General features: G+C 37.0%; 1 protein-coding gene across 1 annotated transcript in view; it reads left to right on the top strand.

Moving 5' to 3' along the window:
• The window catches only part of COL25A1 (collagen type XXV alpha 1 chain), a 295,524-nt gene that overhangs the window by 149,653 nt on the left and 119,168 nt on the right, over window positions 1-26,703 (top strand). The window contains exons 3-6 of the mRNA XM_056489411.1: window positions 1,742-1,786; window positions 3,866-3,873; window positions 6,040-6,066; window positions 23,724-23,750. Coding sequence (XP_056345386.1) covers window positions 1,742-1,786; window positions 3,866-3,873; window positions 6,040-6,066; window positions 23,724-23,750 — 107 coding nt within the window. The remainder of the gene's footprint in view (window positions 1-1,741; window positions 1,787-3,865; window positions 3,874-6,039; window positions 6,067-23,723; window positions 23,751-26,703) is intronic.

Below are 26,703 nucleotides of genomic sequence, written 5' to 3'. Positions count from 1 at the left end.
CTCTTCTCTTCTCTTCTCTTCTCTTCTCTTCTCTTCTCTTCTCTTCTTTCTCTTCTCCTCTTCCCTGAAACTTCCCTTCCCTTCCCTTCCCTTCCCTTCCCTTCCCTTCCCTTCCCTTCCCTTCCCTTCCCTTCCCTTCCCTTCCCTTCCCTTCCCTTCCCTTCCCTTCCCTTCCCTTCCCTTCCCTTCCCTTCCCTTCCCTTCCCTTCCCTTCCCTTCCCTTCCCTTCCCTCCCCTTCTCCCTTCCTTTTCCCTTCCTTTTCCCTTCTTCCTTACCTTTCAATCACTAGTATTGTATTCACCTGGAGAACTAAGGCTGTTTCATATTTATATTGAAATTGTTTCACTAATTCTGCTTTTCAGCATCTTAGTGTTTTAAGCCAGATTGCTGCAAATGTATAATGCAAAGCTATTTAAAGGTTTGGCGTGATGCTTCAGATGATCTGTAAAGTTTAAAGCAGCAAGCCACTTGCACAAAACCACCTGTGATCTCATATCTGTTACAAAGGGTGAGGTGGAGCCCCAGCAGAGGTGCCTGTGCTCCTGCACGCGTCGCTGCTTCTGGAAATTCCACCCCTGCACTCGCCTCTCCCCAGCGCCTTTGGGAGTCCCACCTGTGCTGCTCTTTTCAGGGCAGCCAAGTCTCAGTACTTGTGTCACCCCACAGCTGCTGCTTCTCCTCCAGGCTGTACATGGAGAAGTGCAAGTGAGCTTTCCTGGCATTTTCAGGAACAGTATGTCGAGGTCACCAAGAAGAAGGAGGGAAAGTATCTGCAGTCTGACATCTGAGATCTGCAGTTTTTGGAAAAGGATATTGAAGGCAGAAATGAGGGACAAAAAGGATTTTTTCTTTTTTTTTTTTTTTTTTTCTTTTTTTTTTTTCTTTTTTTTTTTTTCTTTTTTCAGAGGTGACAGCAGATGCTGGTTGTACTATGTAAATATTTCTGGAGAAAAGAAAATGAGAAGTAAAGATTTCTCAGCAAAAAGCATAGAGTGACTAAGCCATTGTGTTGTCTGACAGATAAACAAATATAAACTGAAAGCAACACTGGGTCTGGCAACATGTATATTGCTGTTAAATGTTTGGGGGGTGGCAAGCCAGGTTATGGTTTTTTCATCTCTTACATGTTTTCAGAGAGAGGCTGAAAGAAAATTCCAGAGGATTTACTCTTACAAATAAATACTATCTTTTGGCTTAATACAGGAAAAATTGAATAAAACATAATGTCCCACAATATATTTGGTTTAGGATGATTGTAGGAACAGTGCAGCAATTCTGAGGAATACAAAGAGGTTTTTGAGAGAAGAAAAGGAACAAATTCTTCTATGGGGTTCTTGGTGGAATGCACAAGAATTGATGGGCTTCAGTGCAGTGAGTTGGACATAGAGAAAAATATTCCACTTGTCAGAACAGTGAAATATTGGGGAGAAAAAAAGCCTGTGGAAGTTAAAATAAAAATTTAGATGTGGTTAACTTTTTCCTTGAAAAAGAGGGATGAACTGCATGACCTTTAAAGCTTTTCCCAACCTTTTTTCAGGGAACCTGTAGTGGGTACCATAGCTGTCAAATTTATCACAAACACCCTAAATCTTATTCAGGTTATCTTTTACCCCTGCTCAGCCAAACTCTCTGAACTTCTTGTAGCACATCAGTCTGATTGCCCTTTCATCCAAACAAATGATATTCTACGTGTAATTTCAAGGGGAAAAGTTACAATCCACCATCTTTTTTTTTTTTTAGGTCCTCCAGGGAAAAGAGGTAAGCGGGGAAGAAGAGGAGAGACCGGTAAGTTTTCATTTTCATCAGATCTGTTGTCATTTCATGTCTGTCTTTGTGAGGATGCATACCCAGCATGCCGTGATTTTTAGTTGTATTGCATGTGTCCTCTGAAAAAAGAAATCTCTGGTAAAATGTTGTGACCCTTGGCATGTATCTGGTGGCCTTGCAGGTATTTCTCTAGTCTTGGGCATCTGTAATTTGTAGGCAGACTTCATAATGCTCCATGTGCTGCCTTTGGTAACACATCTGTGACTGTCAAACCCTTCAGGGGTGTTCTCACACGTGCACAAGTTAGAACAACTACATGTAAGTCAGTAGTTGGAATACTATGTCAGTGTTAAATCAGACCTCTTTGGCTGGAGGAGAACAGCTTTATAAGGAAATAAAGAAGGAAGTGAAATTCTTTAAATCAAGGATGTTGATAATCAGGGACATAATGTGATAAGTAGACTACTCTGCGTGAGAGAAGTTGTTTTATAAAAATGAGCAGTTAAGTTCTAACAGAAATAAGAAAAACATTTGTTGGTTTGTTACCTTGTACTAGAGAGACTGCTGTTGATAGAAACCTGCTGGTGGTGTGTAGCTTGAAATTTCATTTGAGGCAAAGTTGTGAGATGCTGAGCACCTCTTGCTGTTGACATTCACAGGAATTGAATCAATTACCTTGTGGGATTGAGTTTTTCATCAAGGTGAACTTTCTGGAGGCAATGCAATAGAAAACGAGCATTTCTATTCTCCATGGCTGTCATGTCTAATCTGCCAGCTAGGAAAGTGTTCCAGTCAACTTGATCTCTGTAAATCTCCTGTAGCCCTTCTTATCTATGTAAATGATAATTTATCTGTCTCTTAAAAACTATTTCCATATCTTCCTGAAACACAAACTAAAACCAAGTCCTGCCAAAAGTTGATACAAGTCACCTTTGTGTTTCTGTTCAGTGTTGTCTTGGTATTTAGTTCAGAGAAAGAGGCTATGATACAGAGGGAAATTCTGTGGTTGAAGATTGACTTACAAATGATCCTGGAAATTACTTTGTGGGATGCTCATTGATTCATTTTACATCTCAAATAAACACATGGTAAACTATTATAAAGGAAATGGATCTCTCATTTAAAAACAGACCTGCACCTTAAAATGCTGTTTAAGAATGTTTGCCAGAATAAAGAAATTTCTTTAGTTGCTGGACAATAAAAGTTGCATTGTTAAAACCAAAAGGCTGTCGATATTAAAAGCAATCTCAAACTACAGCTGCTGCTGTTTTATACTCCTTTTGCACTTCACTTTATTCAGAAATTAGAGAGAGGCATAAAAGCTTAATGAAATGCCATTGATTTGGGAGCTGCAGCTGCTCAACTTAATAAGACTGAAATAGTAGATTTGATTTGTGGCCCTTTGATAATGTTTCCAAGAACTGCTACACAAAAGTCTTTGAGGTCTAAATAATTGGAAAAATGTGCAAGTAGCACTTCACGAAGTGTGACATTTTAATGGGGAGCATTCTGTATGTGTGCCTTGAGAGAGGAAGGTGATGAAAATGAAGTTCAGCACTGTCAGGTGGCCACTGAAACCTCTCCTCACAGGCAAAGTTGGAAGTCTGGAAGATTGGTACACATATTCTTGACAAGATGCCCAGGTTAAATGCCAAGGGTACTTTGTGCAATTCTGCAGCCAAGCTCTGATCAAATGGTCACTGTGTGGTTAACTCAAACTGGTGATGTGGTTACATGTGCTTGTGTGGAGCCTGAAAAAATGAATTGTAGCCCATGGCTGGTATTTTTGGACTGGCATGAAATTGCATGGAAATGAATGGAGAAGCAATTTTCATAAGATTGCATGACTGTAATTGAAGATTTGTTAAGGTAAGTGCATGCATTTAGGTGGTAAGTCGTATTTACAAGTTTCAGAGCACTGCAAAAGCTCAAGATTACTTAAGTGGGAAAATGTGTGCCCTGTATTACCAGTGCTGCTCACTGACAATTCCAAGGCCTTGTGCTTGACTGTGTGTGTATTTCTTCAGTAACTTCATAAGCTTATGTGTTCTTTTTTCTCTTTTTTTACCCTTTCTTTCCCTCTCCCCCACCCCACAGGACCTCCTGTAAGTACAGTGATACATTGTTGGTTCTTCCAGAATCAGGGAGAAATCTGTTAGATCCTGTTAAGTTACCAGCGTGATAAAATGATCATGTATACTCAAGAGGGAATTTTGATATTTATATATACACAGTATCTTGGAGCTGAATAATGTAATCAGAAAGTTCATTAAGAAAAAAGTCTCTAAACCAATAAAGCTTTATGTTCAGCGCTCCAGATTGCCGTTTGGATCCACAACTCCAAGTAAGTATGTTGTGTTCATTTTGCCTGTGACTTCGTAACAGATATTTTTTACTGAAGTATAAAAACGTGTGAGTATCCATTCTTAAGCCCAGCCCTGGCCACTTTTGCTGGGTAGTGACTTCCTCTGCCTTTATCCCAAAGTAGTGGGGTCCAATCTCCCTGTTCTTTGGAGGCATACAGGCTGCCCAGCTGATTTCACTGCAATTGCCACCAAAGCGAGTAAGCATTTGTGTAAAATTATTATTAAATAGTACTATCCAATTTAGTAAGTGTAGTGGGTTTAGCACTGGCCAGATTGCCAGTGAGAAGATTGAATCTTGTGCTGATTCTTTCTGTGAGAAAACATTTCCTCTCTTCAGAGGTTTTGAGATAGTTTTGGTTTTTGTTTGGGTTTTTTTGTGTGTATTTTGTTTGCTTTTTTGTCTATTCCCAGAGTATGTCAAAAGTCTGTCTTGAAGGACAGGACTAAGCACATATGTCTCAAACCTTTGTATCTGTCATGCCATCCATGAGCATCATATGACTGTTAAAACAGTATTCCCTTTACAGCTTGAAGACTTCTATATATATTTTTTTTTCTCCAATAGATGCAGTATTTGCACAATATTGTCAAGTCCCTATCATCTATTTTATGTTATTTTAGGCATGTATAAGAATGTGTAATTAATATGTTGAATTCCTGCTGTGACCTAGAGATTTTCCTGTAAACTGCATATATTGTCATGATGTTACTTATCCTTGTAAGACTTTGACCATGTGCTCAGCAATTCATAGTGACAAATTCACTAACAAGCCACCAGTGAAAAGCTAGGCTTAATGCATAAAGGTGCTATTTATTTGAAAGAAACAGTTTCCTCCAATTTCTTTTTCAGCCCTGCTATGAAACACAAAGAGCAAACATAAATCATGATACAAGCTATTTTCCTGTACCAAGACAATGTGGCAAGAGTTCACTATTTGCCTCATTAAGAATGTCTCTGACTTCAGATCTCTACTGTTTCAGTATAGGTACATTAAAAAAAGCCCAAACAAACAAACAGCCCCCCCAAAAAAAAAGAAGTCATAATCTTGGCAATATTAGCACAAACCTGAAATAGATTCCAAAGCTGAATAATTTTAAGAAGTATCTGACTTTATATTCCAAGTTTCTTACTTGAAACCTATGAGACTTCATCTTGCTGACAGGCAGCAATGGTTTGGGTTGTTGCAAGGCATAAAGAAGTGTAGTTTCTCTTCCTAATTAATTTCTGTATTTACATAGACACTGGCTAGGGGCAACTGTTCTGAATTTAAGTTTTGTTTTCACCTGGGAGACTGTGGTAATAGTTTTAATTTAAAATATCAAATATTTGTATATCCCACATGAAACTGGGTGTACTTAGGTGTATGTTGTAATTTCAAAGGCTGCCACAGTGCTCTGTATATTTTCCTTGTGCATGACTACTGAGGGGCACATGTAATAGCAGTCAGAGGCTGGGGATTTTGAATTTTTTTATGATCTTTTAGAGCAATCTCAGATTTCTTCTTTGCCACCTATGTTCTATGATTCTAGTGGAATCTAATACTTTACTACCTAAGCACTAACCCTTTTTTTTGTCTTTTTATAATTAACTACATATTGCCCATCAGTTTATATAGATAATTCTCTTCATAAAGAACAGAATTTCACTGGGCATCAGAAGTAGCCAGTAGCTTTTTAATCAGAGGGTTTATATAAGTTGAAACACATAATTCCCACTGCCAAAGCCTTGTTTCTTCACTGTGGGGTACCTATTTCATATTTCTTGGTTTGAAATACCATCACATGCAAAAAAAATCAAGCAATACTCAAGTTATAATTTCCTGGTAATGTACTCTGCATGTTTGTTATGTCACATGTCATGACTGTGCTGTTAATGTGTCATACCATTTCATCTCATTCACCCAGGGTCTACCAGGGAGAAATGGCTATCCGGTAACTCATCATATATTTATGACAGCAGTTTATGATTCCTTTGAAATCCTGTTGGTTTGCTTTCTTTTCTTTTCTTTTTGGTTCTCAGATGCCTAGAAAATGTAGGATTTTCCTTTAAAAACAAAGCAAAATAAACAAAGTGACAAGTTTCTGAAAAGAGCTAGACTGTTTACAATGCATAAATGAGATGCACTGATTGTTTTATGTTGTACATATTTTGTGTTGAGTTTCTTAATTCTTGCATAAAAATTCATAATTAATTAATTTTAAAACTTATTAAGATCCTGCATCTCAGTTTTCCATATTAGAAAGCTGTAGTGTTGCCATATGGAACCTGAGTCCTTTCTTTTAATTCTCTCCTGTTTCACTTGACTGCATTGTTCAATGCATTTTGAGCAAAATAAAGTGTTATGACAGAGGTCCTAGCAATTGGCTGCAGTGACTACCACAGAGTAATTTTTGATAATGGTTGTAATTCATTTTTCTGTCAGTTTCATTCATATCTTTAGGATTTATTGCCTGAAAAAATAATAATATATGAAATAATGCATCTTTCTAAAATCTATTCATAATACATTTATTTCTAGCAGTCGGGCAAACTGTCTGCAGTGTCCCATTCATTGAAAGAAGTTTATGCCTGCTGTCACATGAGTATTAGAAACCAAGTGACTAAATGTGATAATATATGTGCACAGCATAGTGACTATTGAAGTCTAGTAATGATCTTATTTATAGCACTTGATAGGGTAGCTTAAAGGGATCTCCCAGGTTGGTTTGCTTTTTGGACAAAAGATATTTAATTTTTCAGGGAGTTTTCCATTAGTAAAATCTAAATTGTATATCTTGGACATCTGCAGTTAGGGGGAAATTTTGTAGAATCACAGACTCTTTAGTTTCAATCCTTGTGCCATGGGCAGGGACACCTTCCACTGGACCAGGTTGCTCAAAGCTCCATCCAGCCTGACCTTGAGCATGTCCAGAGATTGGGAACACTTCTAGGTATGAATCATCCATAGCTTCTCTGGACAGTCTGTTCCAGTATTGCACCACTCCCATAATTAAAAAATATTTTTTTATATTCGATATAAACTTTTTTTTAGTTCAAAGTCATTACCCCTTGTCCTGCCACTACAGGCCTTGGTAAAAAAAGAAGTGTGTTGCTCCACACCTTTTTTACAGGGCTGCTTCCAGTACTGAAAGGCTGCAATACAGTCTCCCTGGAGCCCTTGCTGAACAGCCCCAACTTTCTCAGCCTGTTGGCATGGAAGAGCTGCTCCTCCTCTCTCTTCTCTGTGGTCCTCTGGACTTGCTGCACCAGGTCCTTTCTTTCTTACACTGTGGGCCCCAGAGTGAGCACAGTACTCCAGATGGGGTCTCTCAGGAGTGGAGCAGAGAGGGAGAATCACCTCCCTAGACCTGCTGGCAGCACTTCATTTGATGCAGCCTATTTAAAGGCTTTTACCTGGGCAGATTCTGTAATTGCAGAGTGGCTCACCAATGGATCATCATCCAGTGTCCATCTTTACAATTACAAGTAGTTGGAAGTCAGCTGGTGAGGAGCTGATGATCAGTATCAAGAAACCTGCTTGGATGCACTAAAACCATTATCAGGTTTCCAAGTGCAATATTCCAGTTTCTCTTAGAGTGATTAATGTGTGTAGGTGAATACAAGTTTGATTTGTTGTGGGGTCTGAAAACAAGGAAGGTATTTTAGAGCCATAGGTATTGAAATTGCTGGGTCTAATGGTGTTGTTATGGGCAAACTTAGTCTGAATGCATTTCTCCTCATGTCTGATGTGAGCTGTCAGTGGTGCTTAGCACTTGATTGACTGCTGCTTCTTCCTGCTTGAAAATGACTGGGGATAAAAATCTGGCTTTGCTTCCTGAAAGTTATCATGTAGCTGAATGCTTCAGTCTTTTCATATCCTCCTGCTTTGAATGGGAAATACGTAATTGCAAGTGCTCTGTGCTTTAAAAGTACTCTTACAGCCCTGTAAGAGGCTGTGAGAAGGCTATTAGTATTCTTTCTCCAGAGTTTTATTTAACTCCTGTAGGAGCCTTTTGCTTAAATCTGTGTTGGATTTCATGGGATATTCTGTGAGGACAGTGAGGTGTATCTGCCACATATAACCAAAACCTGGTGTAGCTCAAAAGCAAGTGGCTGTTTTCTCCAAGGCTTATTTGCTTGTGTTCATTCTAGTTTTTAAAGAATTTAAATAAATACTTAAAGAATTCAATAAATGTACTATAAGAATAACTATAACAGTGAAAGGGATTACAGTGAGAAATGTAAGTACCCAGGAAGATGCAACATCAAAATCAATAAAATAAGTGGAGTTTACTGCTAATGAGTAACACAATTATTAAGAGGTTTATAAAACCATGATGAACTCATTATTATTTAAGGCACCAGGAATACTAAAGAAGTGTACACTGGTACAACTCTTTTTTTTTCCTCATAACAAGCTTTGTACAACAGACAGTGACCAAATGCAGAGTTGTGACTCAGCTTGAATTTAAAGTTGAAATAGACTTTCACATCTACTCAAATATAAGAGGGAAAAGAGTGCACAAACTTTGGAGAATGAGATGACAGGCATTTTTTGCATGCATTTTGAATGATGTCACTTCAGAAATAATGCTAGAACTTGGAAAAAAGTACACACACACACCCTAAAGAAAGCCTGCATCAAACCCTCTACCCCAAAATTACCCAGCCACTACAAAAATAAATTATCTTGTGAATGCAGTGAGGAGGCCAAATACACAAACTATGGGGTTTTGTAAACCTCTATAGGTTAAATCTGGGTAGCAGATTTTTACTGTTCTCCATTGAAAAATTGAAGCAAACAGAATTTTTTTCCCCTACCACTTTTTCCAAGCTAGGATACATGTTAAGCTCCACATCCAAGTGAACCATCCTGGAAGTTGCCACATGTGTGGTGGTAAAGTTTAACTTCTTCAGAATTAAGTTTCAGAATATGGAAATACCCACAGAGCATTTCTTCATAAACAGAAGTGGGGAAATATCTCCTTCATCTCTCTGTGACAGTCTGCAGAGCACTTTATGCATTTACAAGACTTTCAGAAGTCATGGAGGGTCATGGCTGCTCCAGGTGACCATGTGCCTTGTATTAAATCCCATCTCTTCTAACATCCTTGTTTCATCTGCAAGAAATACAGACAAATTCCTCTTCTGAAGAAAAAAAAAAAAAGTGCCTAAACTGGAGGTTATTCTTCTGTAAGTGTCAAATATTATCACTTGATAAAACCTGAAATGTAGATCTTTGAATTTCACCTGTCAGTTAATTCAAAATTTTCGTATCTCAAAAGACTTCCCTCAAGGTAGCAAAGCTTAGGACTGCAGGCAGAGAATTTCAATTATCCTTTAGCCTGATTTAATTCCTTCTAGGTTACAAAATGTCTTTGTCATCACGCTTCTGATTTTTGCTCCCATAAAAAGTTACCAGTATACCATGAGAAAATCTGTTATCCTGATCTGTAAGGAATTTCAGGTTGCTCTTATAACTCTCTGACTTTTCCTTAACTAGTTTTCTGTTCCTATATCACAAAAGGAAAAGAGAATTCCAGGTAGAACAGTGAAGGGCATTTGAGTTGGAAGAAATAGGTCTGATGGGGAATAACATGAAAACCACCCTTGTGAGAAATTGGTAAAAGCCTTTTTTTATCTTACTTTGTCTTTGGTGCTTCATATTTTGTGTTCTACTGTGTCTCCAGTTTGAGATTGGGGCTGCCTAGGCAAATGTGTCATAAGTAGCAATGCCTCTGGATGTACATAAAATTAACCTCATCCAAGTGCAAGTTTTTCAACCTCCTATACAATGGCAACTCAGTTGTTATAGAACAAATAGAATTGGAATAATGAAAAGAGAAGAAATGAGCAAAGATTGTGTTTTTGATCTGTGATTAAACATAGCCTATGGCAATGTTAAGCATTTTTGCAACAGTTGTTATATTTCTAGTAGCTGGTCAGATCTCTTCTCTTTCAGAATCGTACAAAAATATAAATGGGCAAGGCCAAGGAGCAGCTCTCTCAATTCCTGACTTTACCCTGAGCATTTGGCTTGATGATCCTATAGAAATTTCCCACTTTACAGCAATTTTTTTCCTTTCTCAACAGGTGTCTTCACAGACCACCTTTTATTCTTGGCATTTGCCCAAAGTAACTCTTAGGCATATGGCAGCAGAACTTTTGCAATAAATTTCAGGTTTGGTAGTGAAACTGATAACTGATAACTATTTCAGGTTTCTTTTTTTTTTTTTTTTTTTTTTTTTCTTTTAAATGAACAGAAAATTCAAAACACATGGAGTCTCAACAGCTTCTTTGTACTGTGATTTTAGTTAAGTGTTTTCTCAGTTTATGTGCTTTATCCTTGTATTCAGTCCCAGCAGAGGTGATTGGCTTAGGGGAGACAGGATGTTTTCAGTTGTTCCATCTGCCTCAGACTCCTTGCTTATTCTCAGGGAGTGGAAAGAGATGTGAGTGGTCACCTGTCCATCTTAAAAGATTCTTGGGTTTACAGATTTCTTTGTTTGGAACCAGTAACAGTATCCTTAGTGTACAGTATGCTCAAGAAACCTCAACACTGTTCCCAAATAGATGCTTCAGGTTAAACCAGTGCAGTGTTAAACTTGCTGCCATGCAGGTTAACTTGTAATATTTCTGCTCCATGGGTACCAGAGGAAGGTTTTAAAAATGTGGTAATTTTTGTAAACATACTGATAGTATTCAGTGGATAAACTTCCAGTTCTTCCTACAGATTGTGGGAGGATCTCTCAATCTGCATGGCTAGGTAATCACATCACTCACATTCATACACTGATGGGGTTTTATGACCTTTGGTTCTATAAATAATATGTATTGCAATTTGTGAGTTTATTTTTTTTGTATACCAATATTTTCCCAGTGATTGAAGATAATTATAGAAGATGATTATAACAGAAAATTATGAGACCTCTTAAAATGATAGTTGCTATTAATTCTGTGTCACAGGCATGAAGCTACACATCAGAACATGTTTATTAGCCACTTGGAAGGCAGTTGCCATTATGAGCTGAATCCTCTCATTTGTTATATTTGTGTGATGCTGACTGCATAAAGGAAGCAGGCAGAGTTTATTTCTGCAGCTCCCTGGAGGAAACTCAGCCCCAAGCTATTCCTTTTCTGTTGTGACTATGATAGTGAAGGAACAACCGCCTCATCTGCAAAAGCCAGCAATATAGAAAGATATCTTTACCCATTTCTTCACTGCAAATTATTAAAACAAATTGCCATAGATAAGCTAAAGGAGAAAGTCCTGGTGATTTAAGAAAATTATTTGTGTGGCAGTAAATTCCTGCCTATATAGTGTGTCCTGGTTTAAATGCATTAAACTTCCTAAATTATTTGAGTCCATGTTATACATAGCATTACAAATAAAGATATAGGAAACTAATAGAAAAACAACACAAGATTATAATAAATAACCAAACTGAATGATTAGTAATACAGACAATTGTTGCCATATGCTGGAGCCACCAAGACCCTCTCTGAAGTAGTGATTTCCATCTCGGATGCATGGACTCCAGTATTGTAAAATCCACATTCTGCATGGGACTTTCTAATGTCAATGTGTGATTGAAAACTGAGCACAAAATGCTCGGATACTGAAGGCTAGTGTGAGTCAGTAGAGTTTGACTCACAGCTGACGTCAATTCAAAATGACACAAACCCATATATCTATCAGATAAAAAAAGATTGGTAACTGATGGTAGATAGATAAGGGGGTAAGTCTAACTTAAGAGTTAAATGTATTTTTTCAGTACTTTCCTCTGCAGATTTAGAAATTGCCCTCTTCTCTTTCATAATAAAGCATGTGTAGGTAGAGAAAGGAATTAAGCTGGTTTTTCATTTTTTTGACAGCATACACACATTTCTGGTCTCTCTGGGCTACTCCACTGAGTTCAGCTTGGCAGCTTAGCAGGTGCCATGCAGAAGGCTGTGGTTAACATCTTCACATTTATGCTTTGATAGGCTTAATTAATGCTTGAACTGTACCTAAGATCATTCATACTTGCTTTTCGTCAGGCCTGCCACTTGAAATTTTCCAGTCATTTCCTCCCAGTGCACAATGTAGCTCTCTGGTGTAACTGAATAAGCTTTATTTATCAAAGAAACTACCTTGGAGCAAAATTTTATGTTCCAAAATATTTTTAATTCTATGTCTCATTTTTCTATTTGTCTTTGACAGTTGCATGTGGATGTGGAGTGATTAAACAGTGGTGTTTAAAAATACCTCTTGGAATTTGTCTGAACCGTCACTTTCAAAAAAAGAGGTTTAGAAATTCAAAGATAAGGTTAAATCAATTACAACAGAAATCCAGTATTTAATTACTTAATAGTTGGGCCTGACAATCTTAAAGGTCTTTTCTGACCTAAATGATGCTATGATTTAGGTTATATCTATCACAAATGTGAAGGAAAATCCTGAACTACCCTTTAAGAATTCTTAAGTTATCAGTTCCTTCCCTGGAAGGGGGATTACACAGATGATTATGAGATTTTCTTTCATGCTGGATTTTTAATTTTGATTTATGATACTCTGAATGATGTGTAAAACTATATTACCCATACAGCTCCCAGATGACTAATGCTATGTGGGAGTTTAAATGCATTGTTAATCCTAGCTGAGGTCAAGGGGTGTAAAATTTCGTTGTGGAAAGTTGTTCCTGAATTACTAGACTAGGTGGTTGGATTCTGGGATTTCGAGAAAGTAGAGGGGGAAATGTTTCCTTGAAGCACTTCTGATTCCCCCTGCAGTCAGTGTTCATATTCTTTTTAAGAGAGAAGCAGTATGAGCAGAGGAACATCTGGAGCAGTCAGTCACCTGAACTGGCTCTTCTTTACAAAGTTGAGTGGGGAACTACTTCCCTGCTGAGCATCAAATCAATGTCTGATGCACCTGTACTGGGCCCCACATTGGTTAGCATAATTCAGTAATCACACAAAAATTACTTGGCTAGTGTTTGTCACGTTTAATAGGGTTCTCAGCTCTATGGTTTCGGATTCCTTTTTCAAGGCCAGGAGTTAGCTGGTAGATCAAAGCCTTTAAATATTTTTCCTCCATTATGGGTATCTTGAGATGGGCACATTTACTGTGTAACTTTGCCTCTTGAACCACAGGGAAAATTCTAGGCTGTTTCTTGGACTGTTCTTTTGTTTTTTCACTTTTCTAGCTGTGCGTGCTGAAATCAAGATTAGTTAAAGACATTTCTGAAAGCAAACATAGTTGTCTGGAAGGAAAGATGTATACAAGCAGTGGAATCTCAGTTGAAAGTATTTTCCATAACTTTGTAGGGAAAAGATCATAAATAACTCTCAGAAAATGGTTTTGAGATTTATTGTTGTTATTGTTGTTTTTTTTATTTTGTTGGTTCTCTCTCCCTTTCCGTGCAGTTTGGCTTTAGCTAAAGCTAAACATTTATTATTAACATTTATTATTTTTGCTAGTATTGAGATCTACAAAGTACTGATAATCTAACATAGAACTATCGAGTTAAAAATTCTTTTTAGATTATTTTGTACATTTTCATGGTGGCTACTCCCAGTGTAAATGAGAGGAATTTAACCCTTTGCAGCTTTGATTCATGAAAAACCATCCTGTGCATGAGCACTCATGAATTTAATTTAGAAATCAGTTTCTTTCTGCAGCATGATATTCTAATGAAAATAAACTGCTGTTGGAAGGCTGAAACTCTAGCAAGTGAATAAGCTTGGGAAAAATTTGGAATTTTTCAAAAGTTACACTATTTATCTGTAACAATTCTTCACTTTGTAGATCAATTGCAACTAAGATAAGCCAAGTTTTAAAGGTAGATCCTTCTACTCTCAGTACACATATTGTTGTGAAAGAGTATCACTATACTGGACTTAAGTTTACATTCAATTTCATATTTTAGTTCAGTAGTGTTAGATATGTACACTGAGGTTGTGGATTCCAGCAATTGAAATGATTTGAGTTTGCCACTTGCAGTTTCACAGGGTGATATTAATAATGGTAATAATGGTATAAGTATGGTATGCTATGGTATGGAATGGTAATACCATAATAATGGTATAGTTTTCCATAGGTGAGAGAGGACATTGAAAGAAAATACTCCAAAAGAGCCAAGAGTAGCATACAGCACTTCAGTAACTTTTGTTACGCACAATGTAGTATTTGCATTCCTAGTCATTGAGAAAGTGCAACTGTAGCTTCCTTTTTCTAATAGGAAAAAGGCAGGAGTCAGGCCTGTGGTTTTCATTCAGGTACTCTGACTGATTAACCAGTCTCCAAAGAGAAAATTACCTCAACATTTCCACTTCCAGCTGCGTGGATCAATTATCCTGATTTTTTCTAACCCACTCTCAATACTAAGTCTGCCCTTAGGGTATGTTAAGTGTAATCTGGTATTGCCATCACATCCAAATTTTTTCTCCCTAGATGGGAATGCAAAGAACCACTTTTTTTTTTCCTTTATGCTGTCACCAGCTTCTGCCAAAATCCTTTTATAATCTTGAAAACCAGTTATGTCAGAAGAAAGTAATGAATTTTTTTTTATTTGGAGGTATTCATGTGTGGATCCACAAAATGTAAAAGAATAGTCTAGGGAGCTTGAGATTAAATTAACTCCTGAGTTTGGTAAATGCTTAGAGATTTTAAATTGTTACACTGAGCTATATTCTGCCTTTGGATTCACCTGTTCAGCTCTGGTGGACTTGCATAATTTGACTGAAACTAGGAAATAGCCAAGAGGAGTGCATGATTTGCTGGCTCAGAAAGGCACAGGTATAACATGCTTGGATTTTCAAGTTTTCTTGGCTGGGGGGTAGTTCTGTTGCAGGTCAGATTTCAGTAACTTTTGCTTCCTTGGTGAAATGTTTTGTTGGTTGAATTTGCTGGTTTCTGTGTAGCAGTTGTCAAGGAAGGAAGAAAGATTTCTCTTTGTGCCATGAGGCTGTACCTGGAGTTTAAAGGGAATTTAGAATCAAAATAGTCCAGTGTTTTGTGTGACATGCCATTAGGACTGAGGTATGAGATTGATGGCACAGGGTATTAAGATGGTAGGTGAAGTACTGTGCAGCTCCCCAGTTAATATATCTAATAAAAGCACAGACTTGGAAATAAAGCTGCTGTATGCCTGTCTGAGCACTTCACAGGCTTAATGATTTTGTTTTCGAAGTCACAGTAATAGAAGTTCCTTATGGAAACTGATGGTGATTTGTGTGAAATTTCTTTTTTCAAGAACCAGACATAATCTTTTCTTGAAATACAAATTCTTTTCATTGCTACTCCCCTCCTTCCTTGTTAAACTGGGGAAATAGAGCTGGTGATGCATTATTAAAAATATATAGGGAATTGTTTCAGGAAGAAAGAGTGAAAAAGGTTGTATTGCATCCCTGAATTCTGCTTTATTTCTGTGATTGAAATAACCTTTGTAAGGGTGCTTCCTATGTGTTTTTCCATGATGCTTTAGGCTTTTTGAGAATGTACTGATTCCAAGTCATTTGGGAGGTGACACAGTTGTACGCAGCACCAACCATTAACAAGTGATTTAGGCTATAGTGTGTTTAGAACAACTGGATGTCTTTACATTAGCTGCATGCATATTTTTTCCTTTTAAATCTCATAGGTGTGTGCCAGAAGTATCTGAACAGACCTGCACTTACAGAATTTTACATTCCAGTATTTGACCACATATGGCAGCCCATATCTGAAAGCACCTGCTTTGCAGTTTAAGTTTTAATGTAGACTATCTGCACAGGGCTTTTTTCCTTAACCTGGAATTCTTCAAACAAAGCTTTCTTCAGCCTCATAGTTGAAAGAGATTGGGGTTTTATCTTTGGTGTTTATTCTTAAATGCTTCAGTACCTTGGCTCTTACTTTTGTTCTCTTTTAAACCCTTTGTTGTAATTGTTCTCTTTTATGAAGATGTATCCACTCTGGTTGATGTTCTTCATTGCAACTCAAATGTGAAGTGTATCCATGGCAGCTGTATTTTTTCCAAATTCCCTGGGAGACTCTTTCAGAATATTTGCCTTTATATGCAGGTAAAAGGAGCATGATGGTAGGTTTCTTTTATCTTAATGGAGCAAAAATTGTTTTATGTTCCTGCTCCCAAGTTTGTCAATCTTCAAAAGCTGATGTTTCCATTGAGGCAAGGTCTGAAAATTATGTCCATATGATACTGTGTTATGTGCCCACTATGTTTTTATTTATCCCTTAATAGACCTTGCTCCCCCTAAAAAGAAAATATTTATAGGAGTCAAAAAACAGGTTGACTGAAAGAAGTGAAATTGATTTTTTTTCATGTTCTGTAAAACCATCAAAACACAGGTAATAAGAAAGATTGTTCTTTAACAGGGTCTCAGTGAGCAATTGGATTTGCTTCCATGGTGGTGTGAGAAGACACATTCTTCAGACTTATTCCAGAAGAACAAAAATCTAATTAATCAAAGTCATCATGCCACAGCTGTTACAACAATCTATCTCCTACTGAATGCTCGCCAGCCAACTTTTGAGAAGTGACATTTTTCACAGTTTATTGTTTTCTCATCAACATGGCACCAGCCACATCAAATATACTCACCCAGTGATGTTGGCATTGATGAATTAGCCATGTGCTTTCTATTTACAGATTCGGGAGTTTCAGTTTCTTTGGGTGAAAAGAGAAGTTTTAGGTAGAATGTCAGAGTTTTCTCTCTGGTCTGTGTGAATGTTTTCCATGTTCAAGTACTTGTTAAGGTATGCTGGAATTCAGTAGCATAACTGAGTGTTTTTACAGAAACACATAGTTCTGCAAAACTTCACTGGACTGTTTCAATGGATTATAGATGGGTGAAGCATTTTGGCTCCATTCTTTACCATAACTTGAACTCTGTTGCTCCTACTCTTTCTGGGGTCAACAGTAGTTCCCCTCTACAGTAATTTGTCATACAGATATGACTGTACAAATGTAGTAGATGCTGGTAAGAGGCGTAGGCTGCAAGGAGGAAAACTGTCTGGAAATAATCTTCTTGCTAGTCTGATGTATGAAGACAACAGAGTTTGGGATTCACAGTCATACAGGGCACTTGTTTTTGCATATATTTGCAACATATACAATGTTGGCCATGATAAACATAAAAGCCTGCCCATCCACAGTCTTTGAGAAGAGAAAGTTCCTTCCAACTTGTCCAGCTCTTTCTCGTGGTTCTTTCACATATGAATTTCAGCAGCCAGAGCAACCATAGTGCTGAGATACTCAAAAAATGCCTCTGCACCACAAGAAACTGCCTTTCAGATCTCCTGCACAAACTATAAAAATATAAAGTATCTTGGCAATTAATTTTTGGCTGTGAAACAGGCTTTTGTAAAGCTGTGACTATAATTTTTCTTGCACAGAGCTCTTTGTACTCCCTTATTGTTACCATATGCAGAGTTTTTCTGTAGTTTAGCCGCTCCCTGAATAGCCAAACTCTGAACAAGTTTTTTCTTCTTAAATTGCTTTCTAGACATAACCAGTCCATCTTATAATTGCAAAGGAGCTATTAAGAGTATTCAGACTGCAACAAGGGCTCTCAGCTAAGAGTCTTGCAATGTAGAGTGATGTTGCTCCAAGAAAAAGTTTTGGAAGCACTACCTGGAACTTCTGGTTTACTTTGGAATATTTAAAACTGTTCCTCATCTTCCATCTTATTCTATTATTGATAATTTTCATCATCTAATTTATGTTAAATCAGACAGTAGAGCCACTTCATAAAGTTCATAGCTTCAGGTCACATTTCCATTTGTTTCTTTCTAAATTCAATGTGACTAAAAAGTATGGAAAAACACAAACATTTTCTTCTGTGTCACAAGATCAGCAAAATACATACTAGATGGCTGCCACTTTTGCTCAGCAGATAACTAATAACATTGCTTTACATGTGCATGCTGCACATCTCTGCACTAAAGGCACTGCACTTGACAGGTGGATCAAAAGATACATTTGAATAACTTCTGATTGCCTTTTTGTTCAGGAACTGAAGTCTCAATATTTAGAACCTAGTTTGGGCATGGTGTAACTTTTCTGGCTGATGGAGCCTTAATCATGGTGCTGCAATTCATCACTCTCCAGGTTTTATCAGGACCTGGCTTCCTGGGCTCTTCAGTCCTTCCACAGTATGTGGAATTGAGAAATTGATAAAGGTGATCTTGTAGGAATTTTTTTTGAGATAGTTGATACATGGCTTGCAAGCAAGTGAGAGATGGCTGGGATTACAGGATAATTCTATCAAGGTATTAAGAAAGCCTTTCTGTGAGAATGAAATCAGTCAGGTGTTTTCTGGAGGGATTCTAGTTCAGAACTTGAAAGATTAATTTTGCACCAGTGTTTTGAATGAGTCTAGGAAAAACAAGATGTTTCTGGAGGCTGAATGTGATCATATCTCTAGTAGTTAAGATGGGGTAGAGAAGTGTCTGGTCAAGAAAATCAAGCAGCCTAGCAGCACTGTCAATTTTGTTTTTAAAGAAATCTACTTCATTTAAACTTCTACATCTCTGCCTCAGAACACAGTTATACTGTGCAATCTCCAGGTGATGATCCATCTAGCTGAAGTTTATGTCTCAGCTAGTAACTGATATAAACTGCTTGAGGGAAGAATTCAGGAAACTCTGAAATTGACTTTTTGGAGAGAGCCTTGTAGTGCTTCAATTTGTCATTGTCAGTAATTTGCTTTTTGCAATAAAGGGGTTTTAGAGAGGCTCAGCTCATCTTTCTTGTACTAGACTGTTCTTTTTACAATATATTTTTCTCCTGCCCAAACAATCTGGATTATTTGGTTTTTGCTTGGTTGGGTTTTTCTTTTTTTTCAGTAATATCCTGATTGCTGGTCAGAGAGACTTGTTGCAGGTTGAATTAGTTTTAATTAGGTTTAATATCTGGAAGAAGTGTTGTCACACTGATCTTAACAGTAATCATTTTCACTCATTGAAAAAGAAGCAATGATGTTTCATCAGTAGAAGAGATTTAGCTTATTGATGATCTTAACTGTGCTCATTGTTCACATAAGCTCTAAAGCAAAACTTCACTAAAAAGAAATTTCATCAGACTTGCTAGGAATTATATAACCTTCCTAGAAATAGTATATTAAATCTAATAGTCAGCCTTGATAAACCTGTAATTAAACAAAGAGGAGAAAAAGAAAGAAATACATCATTTAAAGAAAGAAAGAAAGAAAGAAAGACAGAAATTCCTCATTTTAATAGTATCATGATGACAAAACCTGACAGTGGTGGATTTTTTTACTTTTATCAATCTAAAACTGAAATAGTGTTTTGGAAAGGCAGCGTGTCATCTTTCACCTCACCAGAACTTAGTGGGGAAGTGTGCAAACCTGCAGCTTGAGACAGATTTTCTTTTCTTTTTTTTTTCTTTTTCCCCTTCACTTAAGTATTTTTAAGTCTGACATAGTAACTGAGGGTGCTGTGAAGCTGATTTGTGCTTTCTCCTGAATCTCCAGTTGTGTGTGTATTAACATGAGAGATCCTCAGGCACCTGCAAGTAACAATCTAACAATCAGATTTCTAGTAGATTCTTTATAAATGTGGAAAAATTTTGTCACAAATTTTGTCAGGTTAATAGTTTCTGATTTCTGAAAAAAAAACAAACCAAAACGAAAAAATCAAACAGAAAACCCCCCTTATATTTTCTCTTTATTATTTGTCCTGGTTCACAACTCAGTGTTCTGATGGATATTGCTTAATTGAAAAAGATCACTGAAGTATGAGTGGAGAAGTTAAGAGTAAGAAGACAATCCATACCTTCTTCTTTTTCTTTGCTTGGATTCTTTTATCACAGTAAATTTCAACATATGATATATTTTCTTACTTTTTCTTTTCAAAGAGAAATTTGTGAAGAAATTATTATTGCATTAAAGCTGCCTTAAGTAATAACATTTGCCATCCATTTGAGAAACTCTCCTAAGTTTTCTTATGCCCTTGCTTACAAAGTCACTGTCTAACAAAAACCCCTAAAATCCTTAAAATATTTGCCTTCAGAGTAACAAAAAAGTAAAAAGATATTGCTTAAGTGGAAAACAACTCATTGAAAATCTTATTTTAAATATTTTTCTTTGAGACACATCCTATTTTCAATATTCTTGAGGAGTGGATGCTACTTTATGCCAAGCCAGACTGAAGTGCCACTCATACTCTCCTTCCTCTCATGTGTTGTCTCTGTCCATAATAGAGTTATTAGACAGGTAGTTAAGTAGTTACCATCTATCTACAGTAAGTGAAAAATTTTTAGTGCACATGTGCTGTCTAAACCTACTCATGCAGTTGTTCCTCATGATTCATTGTCTTGTCTAGTTTTCTAAACTGCACTAAGGGACTGTGTTAGGGAAGGCCATGTATTTGGTCTGTTTGTATTGGTCATTTGTATTGGTACTTCTTGTCAAAAATTACTTACTAAAATTACTTGCTGTAGTGGCAGTTATAGAACAGAGCAGAAGATAGTTTGATCTACATAGCATGGCTCTGAAGACATTCAGATTTAAGTCAGACTATAGCTTGAATTATTTATCTAACAATTAATGAAAAAATTAAGCTGTACTTATCTCAAGAAAATTACTTGGAATTCCAGTGCAATCTTGTAATGAATTTCAATAAATATTGTCACTGATTTTTCTCACTGCATCCTGAAGCAACACCATGTACTATTTCAGCTAATCTTTCTCCTCCAGCCTGTATTTGTTCTAGAGATTCTAATATTTTCTATTTTTAATAGAAAATTTTTCACTCTTTCTAACACTAGAAAGAAGTAATTGAGGAGAGAAGGAAATTGCCATGTTTGGCTGCTAAAAGAGTCAGTATTTTTATAAGGAAGGAATAGTATTCTGTTTCACAGTATTTTTTTCTTCTGGAAGGCAGTGTGTCTCAAGACAGTTTTGCATTCTTCCTGTATTCTACAAACAAATCCCAGAAGACATTTTGAGATGTCAGACCAAATAGCCCTGATACATATGGAGTCATGGGAGAAGTTCCTATTATTTTCCATTCCTGTGGAAAAGCAGATGCTTCTCTACAGTCTGCAGGGAATTTCTGAATCTTCTTTCAGAGACTCTTTGAGATACTACATACAGTCCTGTGATTCAAATACAGGTAGCATGGATAAAGAGCAGGCAAAAATCCAGTAGTAGTTTTAAAACACCTGTCATTGTAAAGGGGCACAAATAGTATTTTTCTCCTATGACAAAGAAAAAAAAATCCCTAAAACCAGTTGCTTATATTCACAATACAAGCACTGATATGGTGCAAGAGCTGTTGAATGGTCCTTGTAAGCCAGTTTATCCCCATAATCTTCCTTCTACAAATACTTGCATAATATTTTCTGTCTTCATTCATCACAAGAATAATTAAATATTTTGGGCTAAGCTGGCAGTGGACCTAACAGTTAGACTTACCAGCTGTCCCACAGAGCCCTGTGGGGAACTTTATATACTTACCATGACCTCTCTGTTGAGTGTTTTACCTGGTAATATCTCTAGCTTGTTTTTGAGAAGTAAAGTTATTCACAGCCAGAGTTCAGCTCAGCCTTCATATCTGTACCTGCAGCAGACTGTGTGTGTAAATATTACTAGGTAGATATCCTGCAGTGCTAGAAAAAATCTGGGACAACTAAAAACTTGGAAATGCCTTAATTTCTGGGGTATATAGAACTGCATTTAGAAATTTGCTAAATAGTTATGAGAAAATTAGTAAGTGCTATGCGTGTGCTGCATGTGTGGAATCAAGAGACAGATAGGAAATATAATATTAAAAACTCTGCCATTGGAATGCATTGGACAGTGTTGCTTTCTTCCTTGCTATCAGGAAAGGACTGTTCAGAGATGACATCTGAAAGGTAGTGTAGGTCACCTCAGCAGTCTCAAACTTCCCTAGGATGTCAGCACCTAAATAAGGCAGTGGTCCTGCAGACAGCCAGGATGCTGATGACCCGTTTTACACCCTCAGCATGTCATCCACTCAGGATGTGACAGGAAACCACAGCAAGGGCTGGCAGGAAAGTGAGGTAAGGCATTTCATTCCCACAGGGCTCCCCAGACACAGCAACTTGTTATTGGATCTGACAAGTAGGTTAGTGCACAGGCTTCTTACAAAGCCAATACTGTACCCAAAATAATGGGTTTGACAATGTGTGCATCCAGCTGATGTCCCTGTTCATGTTAAGTATGTCTGGAATTTTTGGCATAGTCCAGGATGGAGGGTGGGAGAAGACAGACACTTAGGGAAGCATGGTGATATCACTAGATGATATGGCAGCAGTTTTTTATAGTGCTTATTGTTTTCTGGATAGTTTGTTGAACTCTCTCAATTTATGTCCACCTGTGTGTAGTACATATTAGTCATAGTGTGGAAGGTGTGAATATACACTCCTGGCTGAAGTAGTCACCAGAACCCCTGCAGACCTGATTTTGACTAAACTTACACACTGATTGTTAGCTGACAAGCCAAAGTGGTGCTTAGGAAGAGGGCTAAATGCAGCAAGGGTAAAATAGATCAACATAAAAGCAGCAAATATGTTATGTGCTCTCTTCCCAGCAGCAGTGATCCAAGTCTGGCAGTGTGAGCAGTCAGCCCTGAGGGGCTGTGTGCTTAGGAGGGGCAGACTCGAGAGGGGTGCCTCTGAAGCTCCAGGGGCAAAGTCTGGATGCACTTAAGAGAAAACTTCTCTTCAGCAGACACAAAGTAGTCTTACATAGGGCAAATACCTGAGAGCTCACGATTTCACCCTAAAACTTTAATTTAATGGCAGAAAAAACCCTACTCTGTCTGCTCTTATTCCATTGCCAGTGAAAGTTAACCTGAATCATTGTCAGATGATACAGTGAATAAAATCACATTTAAAATTAAGCTCTCTTTCTTTAGACCTCTTCTCTCAACAGCCAGTTGATACAAGACAAATTAGTTACAGCAATATACATCCACTTTAAAATTTAAATTTTGTATAATTTGCGTTCGTATAACTGCAACCAACTTCTGGACTCTTCAGAAAATAAGTAACTTGCAAAATACTAGTAAGGAAAATTCCATGTTTCCCAAGGGAAAAAAAAGGAAGCAGGAAAAGGGACGGGACTTCTCAGACAAGGTGTAGGTGGAAATCTTTAGTACCCCTGTGAACAGCGTGGGCTAAAGTTTCTTATTAACAATCATTTCTATAATGTTAATTTAAATACAGATTAGTTATGAGATTTTATGTTGCAACTACATAAATAAATACACTAAGTAAGTAGCTGTTTTATTTAAAGAAAAATTCACAAGCAAGATGCATTATTTCATATGTTTGGTTATGTTGGACCACTGTGATTTGCCAGACTAACAATTCCTTCATTGCATGTTGAACCTGTCTTTTGTTAAACACCAGCTATTGCCTGGCTACCTCCCACCATGCTGTTTTTATTAATTCTGTCTTAGGTCTGCTTCTTTTCCTCTTTTCTGTGCCTTCAATCTCAAAATGTATTGTATTTAGCTGTTGACACAGATTTATTCCCCTTCTAAAGTCCACAGTATTCCCTGAGTCTGTGTTTTTCCCCTCACCTTCAGTGTTCCTCTGATTTAACTGTTCCATTTTGTTTTGGCTTTTGATTACCCCAGGGTCCGATTGGTATGGATGGAAAGCTGGTAGGTGATTTGTTCAAAACCAGTGTAATTTAGGTCTTTCACATATTCCCCTCTTGGCTTTTAAAAATTATATGCTGAAATGTATATTGGTCAAATACTGGCTTCATTCAGCATAACTCAGTTCAACTCCAGTAGCATGGATTTTTAACAGGTTGCTGAAAAGCCACTTCAGTCTTTTGTGCCTGTGCAAGGAAATGGAGGTCAGCTCAGCTCCTCCTGTTCATTAGCATTAGCTAATTTTCTCTCTGAGTTAGATTGAAGACAGATGTTCCTCCTTGGGTGCTCTGTCCAAGGGTAGTTTGGTGGTGCCTTTCAAACAACAGGATATCAGTTCTGACTACATTTCTGTGACTCTTCCCTCTTTCACAAATGCTTAATTTCTGTGTTTTAATTTCTGTGCCTGGATTGTGTTGGCTAATTAAATCTGAATAGCCTCGTGTCCCATAATAAATGCATTTGTATGATATTCCAGATACTCATTAGGTATATGCTGCTTGAACAAAGTTAGAAATAACATTTAATTTTATACAATGCATTTGTTAATGCATTTCTACTTGTGTGTATATTTGTGTAGCTTTATGCTTAAATGTATGAGCCTGGAAGTTTATATTCCCAGCTCTTTAAAGATTAACACCATGGCAAAGTTGTGAAAATCTACTTTTGGCACTTTCTTATGCTATTCCTTTCAATCCCTCCCTTTTCTCCCTTCCCAGGGCAGCCCTTTTCACTGATACCCTGGATACCTATTTTCTTTTCTATCCTTTTACTTACTACAAGCCCCATTTCCTTTGCAGGCTCAACTTGTTAACTTTCAGTGTCAGCTTTCATTTTCTCCTTTTTCTTTCCTGTGCTCCTTGAGGTTTCCTTCTACTGTTAAGTAAATTGTCTGTAAAGTTTGCAATGTGCAGTCAATAAGCTTTTTCTTTAATCTCTTTTAGGGGATTGATAACTTACCTATTGACTTGAGTTGCACTATGCATATTTTATTTTTGTTTTAATATCTTATATTTTAATATTTGTATATCAGCAGCTAATATTAGGTTCAATTGCTGGGAAGGGATTAATTGACAACAGTAGAAGACCTTCCATCATGGCAATTAGAATAGATTGCCAAATCCCTTTGTTTGTCTCAAAATAGTGTATTAAGCTAGTAAATAGGAATATAGAAGGGAAGATTGTTCTGGAGATTTGACTGAAACCATGACATATTATGCAGCTACACCCAGTGTAGTAATCTAGATTAAAAAATAAAAATAAAAAGCAGCATTCAGTTGGGATAACCAAGTACATTAGCAATAATTCAGAGCTCAAATCAGTAGCCACCAAAATGCATCAGTCAGTGGTGTTGGGACTGATCCCTAAATGCATGCTGAGACAGCAATTAGTTGGCAGCTAGAATCTATTAATCAATTTTAGAATATGTAACAGGTTTGAATAAAGAGATATGCATTAGACAAAGATCAGAGCAAAGCTGACTTTTCAGTCCTGAACAGTATTTTGTCCCTGCTGGTTATCTAAAATTTAGAGAAGGACTTAATCCATGAGTAACATGAATTGGGAGTGATTTGTGCAGCAATGAACCAGACTGATTTCAGCAGTCCTGGAGCCATCTGTGAAACACAAGCAGATAAACTGAGATTGAGCTTGCTCCAATGAGTTATAGTATCAGATTGAATTCATGTTAGAGGGATTTTTAATGAACACCAAAGTAACTCAAGGAGCTTTATTCCTGACCCTTTCACAACAAGCAAAAATGAGAGAAGGAAAAATTAACAGCCCCTTTTTGTGTCCCACACTTTGAATTGCTGTTGTGTGAAAATAACCTTTACAATTTAAAATGTCAGTGTTGTGATGCTTTTGTACCCATACATTTGTAAGAAGAGCTGATGAGCTTCATAATTTAATGCTTGCTGCACCCTCTGCAGTGTCACTTACTGGGTCACTTGTGAGAAGTGAAAATTCTATTGTAACTGCAATGGATAGTGGGGCAAGGAGTAGATGAGGTCACTCAGAAATATTGAAGGATTTGGAACCATTGTAAAAACCAGAAAATAATTCACTAATGCAACTTCCTTCCATGCTGAAGGAGCTAATAGTCAAGGGGTTAAAATCATCCTGCTTTGAGTACTGTTGCATTCAGTATCTGCATTTATACCTAAATGCAGGATAATTATAATATTGGCCACATATGTAAACTAAGAGTAATGCAGCTATTATATTCCCCATATCTCAGAGAGTTTTCTGTTTACATGAAAAACCATTGTCCTATAAACACTTTTTTTCCCAGATTTTTCTGTATTGGAGATGTGAAAAAAGGGTAATTACAAATGCTCAGTGTCAGGAAGGCAAAGTAGTGATGCTGTTGAGATTGAGAGTAGAAAACACTTTAGTGGGAGCATGATTGCAACCCTCACCTCATCTTCAATTCAGGATATGTTTGTGTCATGTGTGTATGTCTCTTGTATCATACATATACATTTACCATGAGGACACTTAGCAGTCTTTATGTCTTAGATGAGGGAAAAAAGTCAATTTTCAAATCTCATTGTTAAAATAGATATGCATATATTCTGTTTATTTTCTTTCTACTGCTTTAAATCAGCTCTTTGTTGAAACATTTTGGTAATTTCAGACCTTCATTTAAGTTTTTGCTTTATATATATATATACAAACACACACATATATATACACACACACATATATATATGTGTGTGTATATATATACACACATATACATATACATATACATATACATATACATATACATATACATATACATATACATATACATATACATATACATATACATATATATATATATGTTGGAGAGAGCCTTTAATGGTTTGGTCAAAATCTATTGCAACTTTAGATATTCTTGTGAGCAAATGTATTCTGAATTTCATGTATAAAGTTTGCAGGCACAGACCTCAGTTTAGATCATTTATACACTTTT

The sequence above is a fragment of the Oenanthe melanoleuca genome, chromosome 4 (genome assembly GCF_029582105.1).
Source record: "Oenanthe melanoleuca isolate GR-GAL-2019-014 chromosome 4, OMel1.0, whole genome shotgun sequence".
In the NCBI taxonomy this organism is placed as follows: Eukaryota; Metazoa; Chordata; class Aves; order Passeriformes; family Muscicapidae; genus Oenanthe; species Oenanthe melanoleuca.
This window is presented reverse-complemented; position numbering and strand designations above follow the sequence as displayed.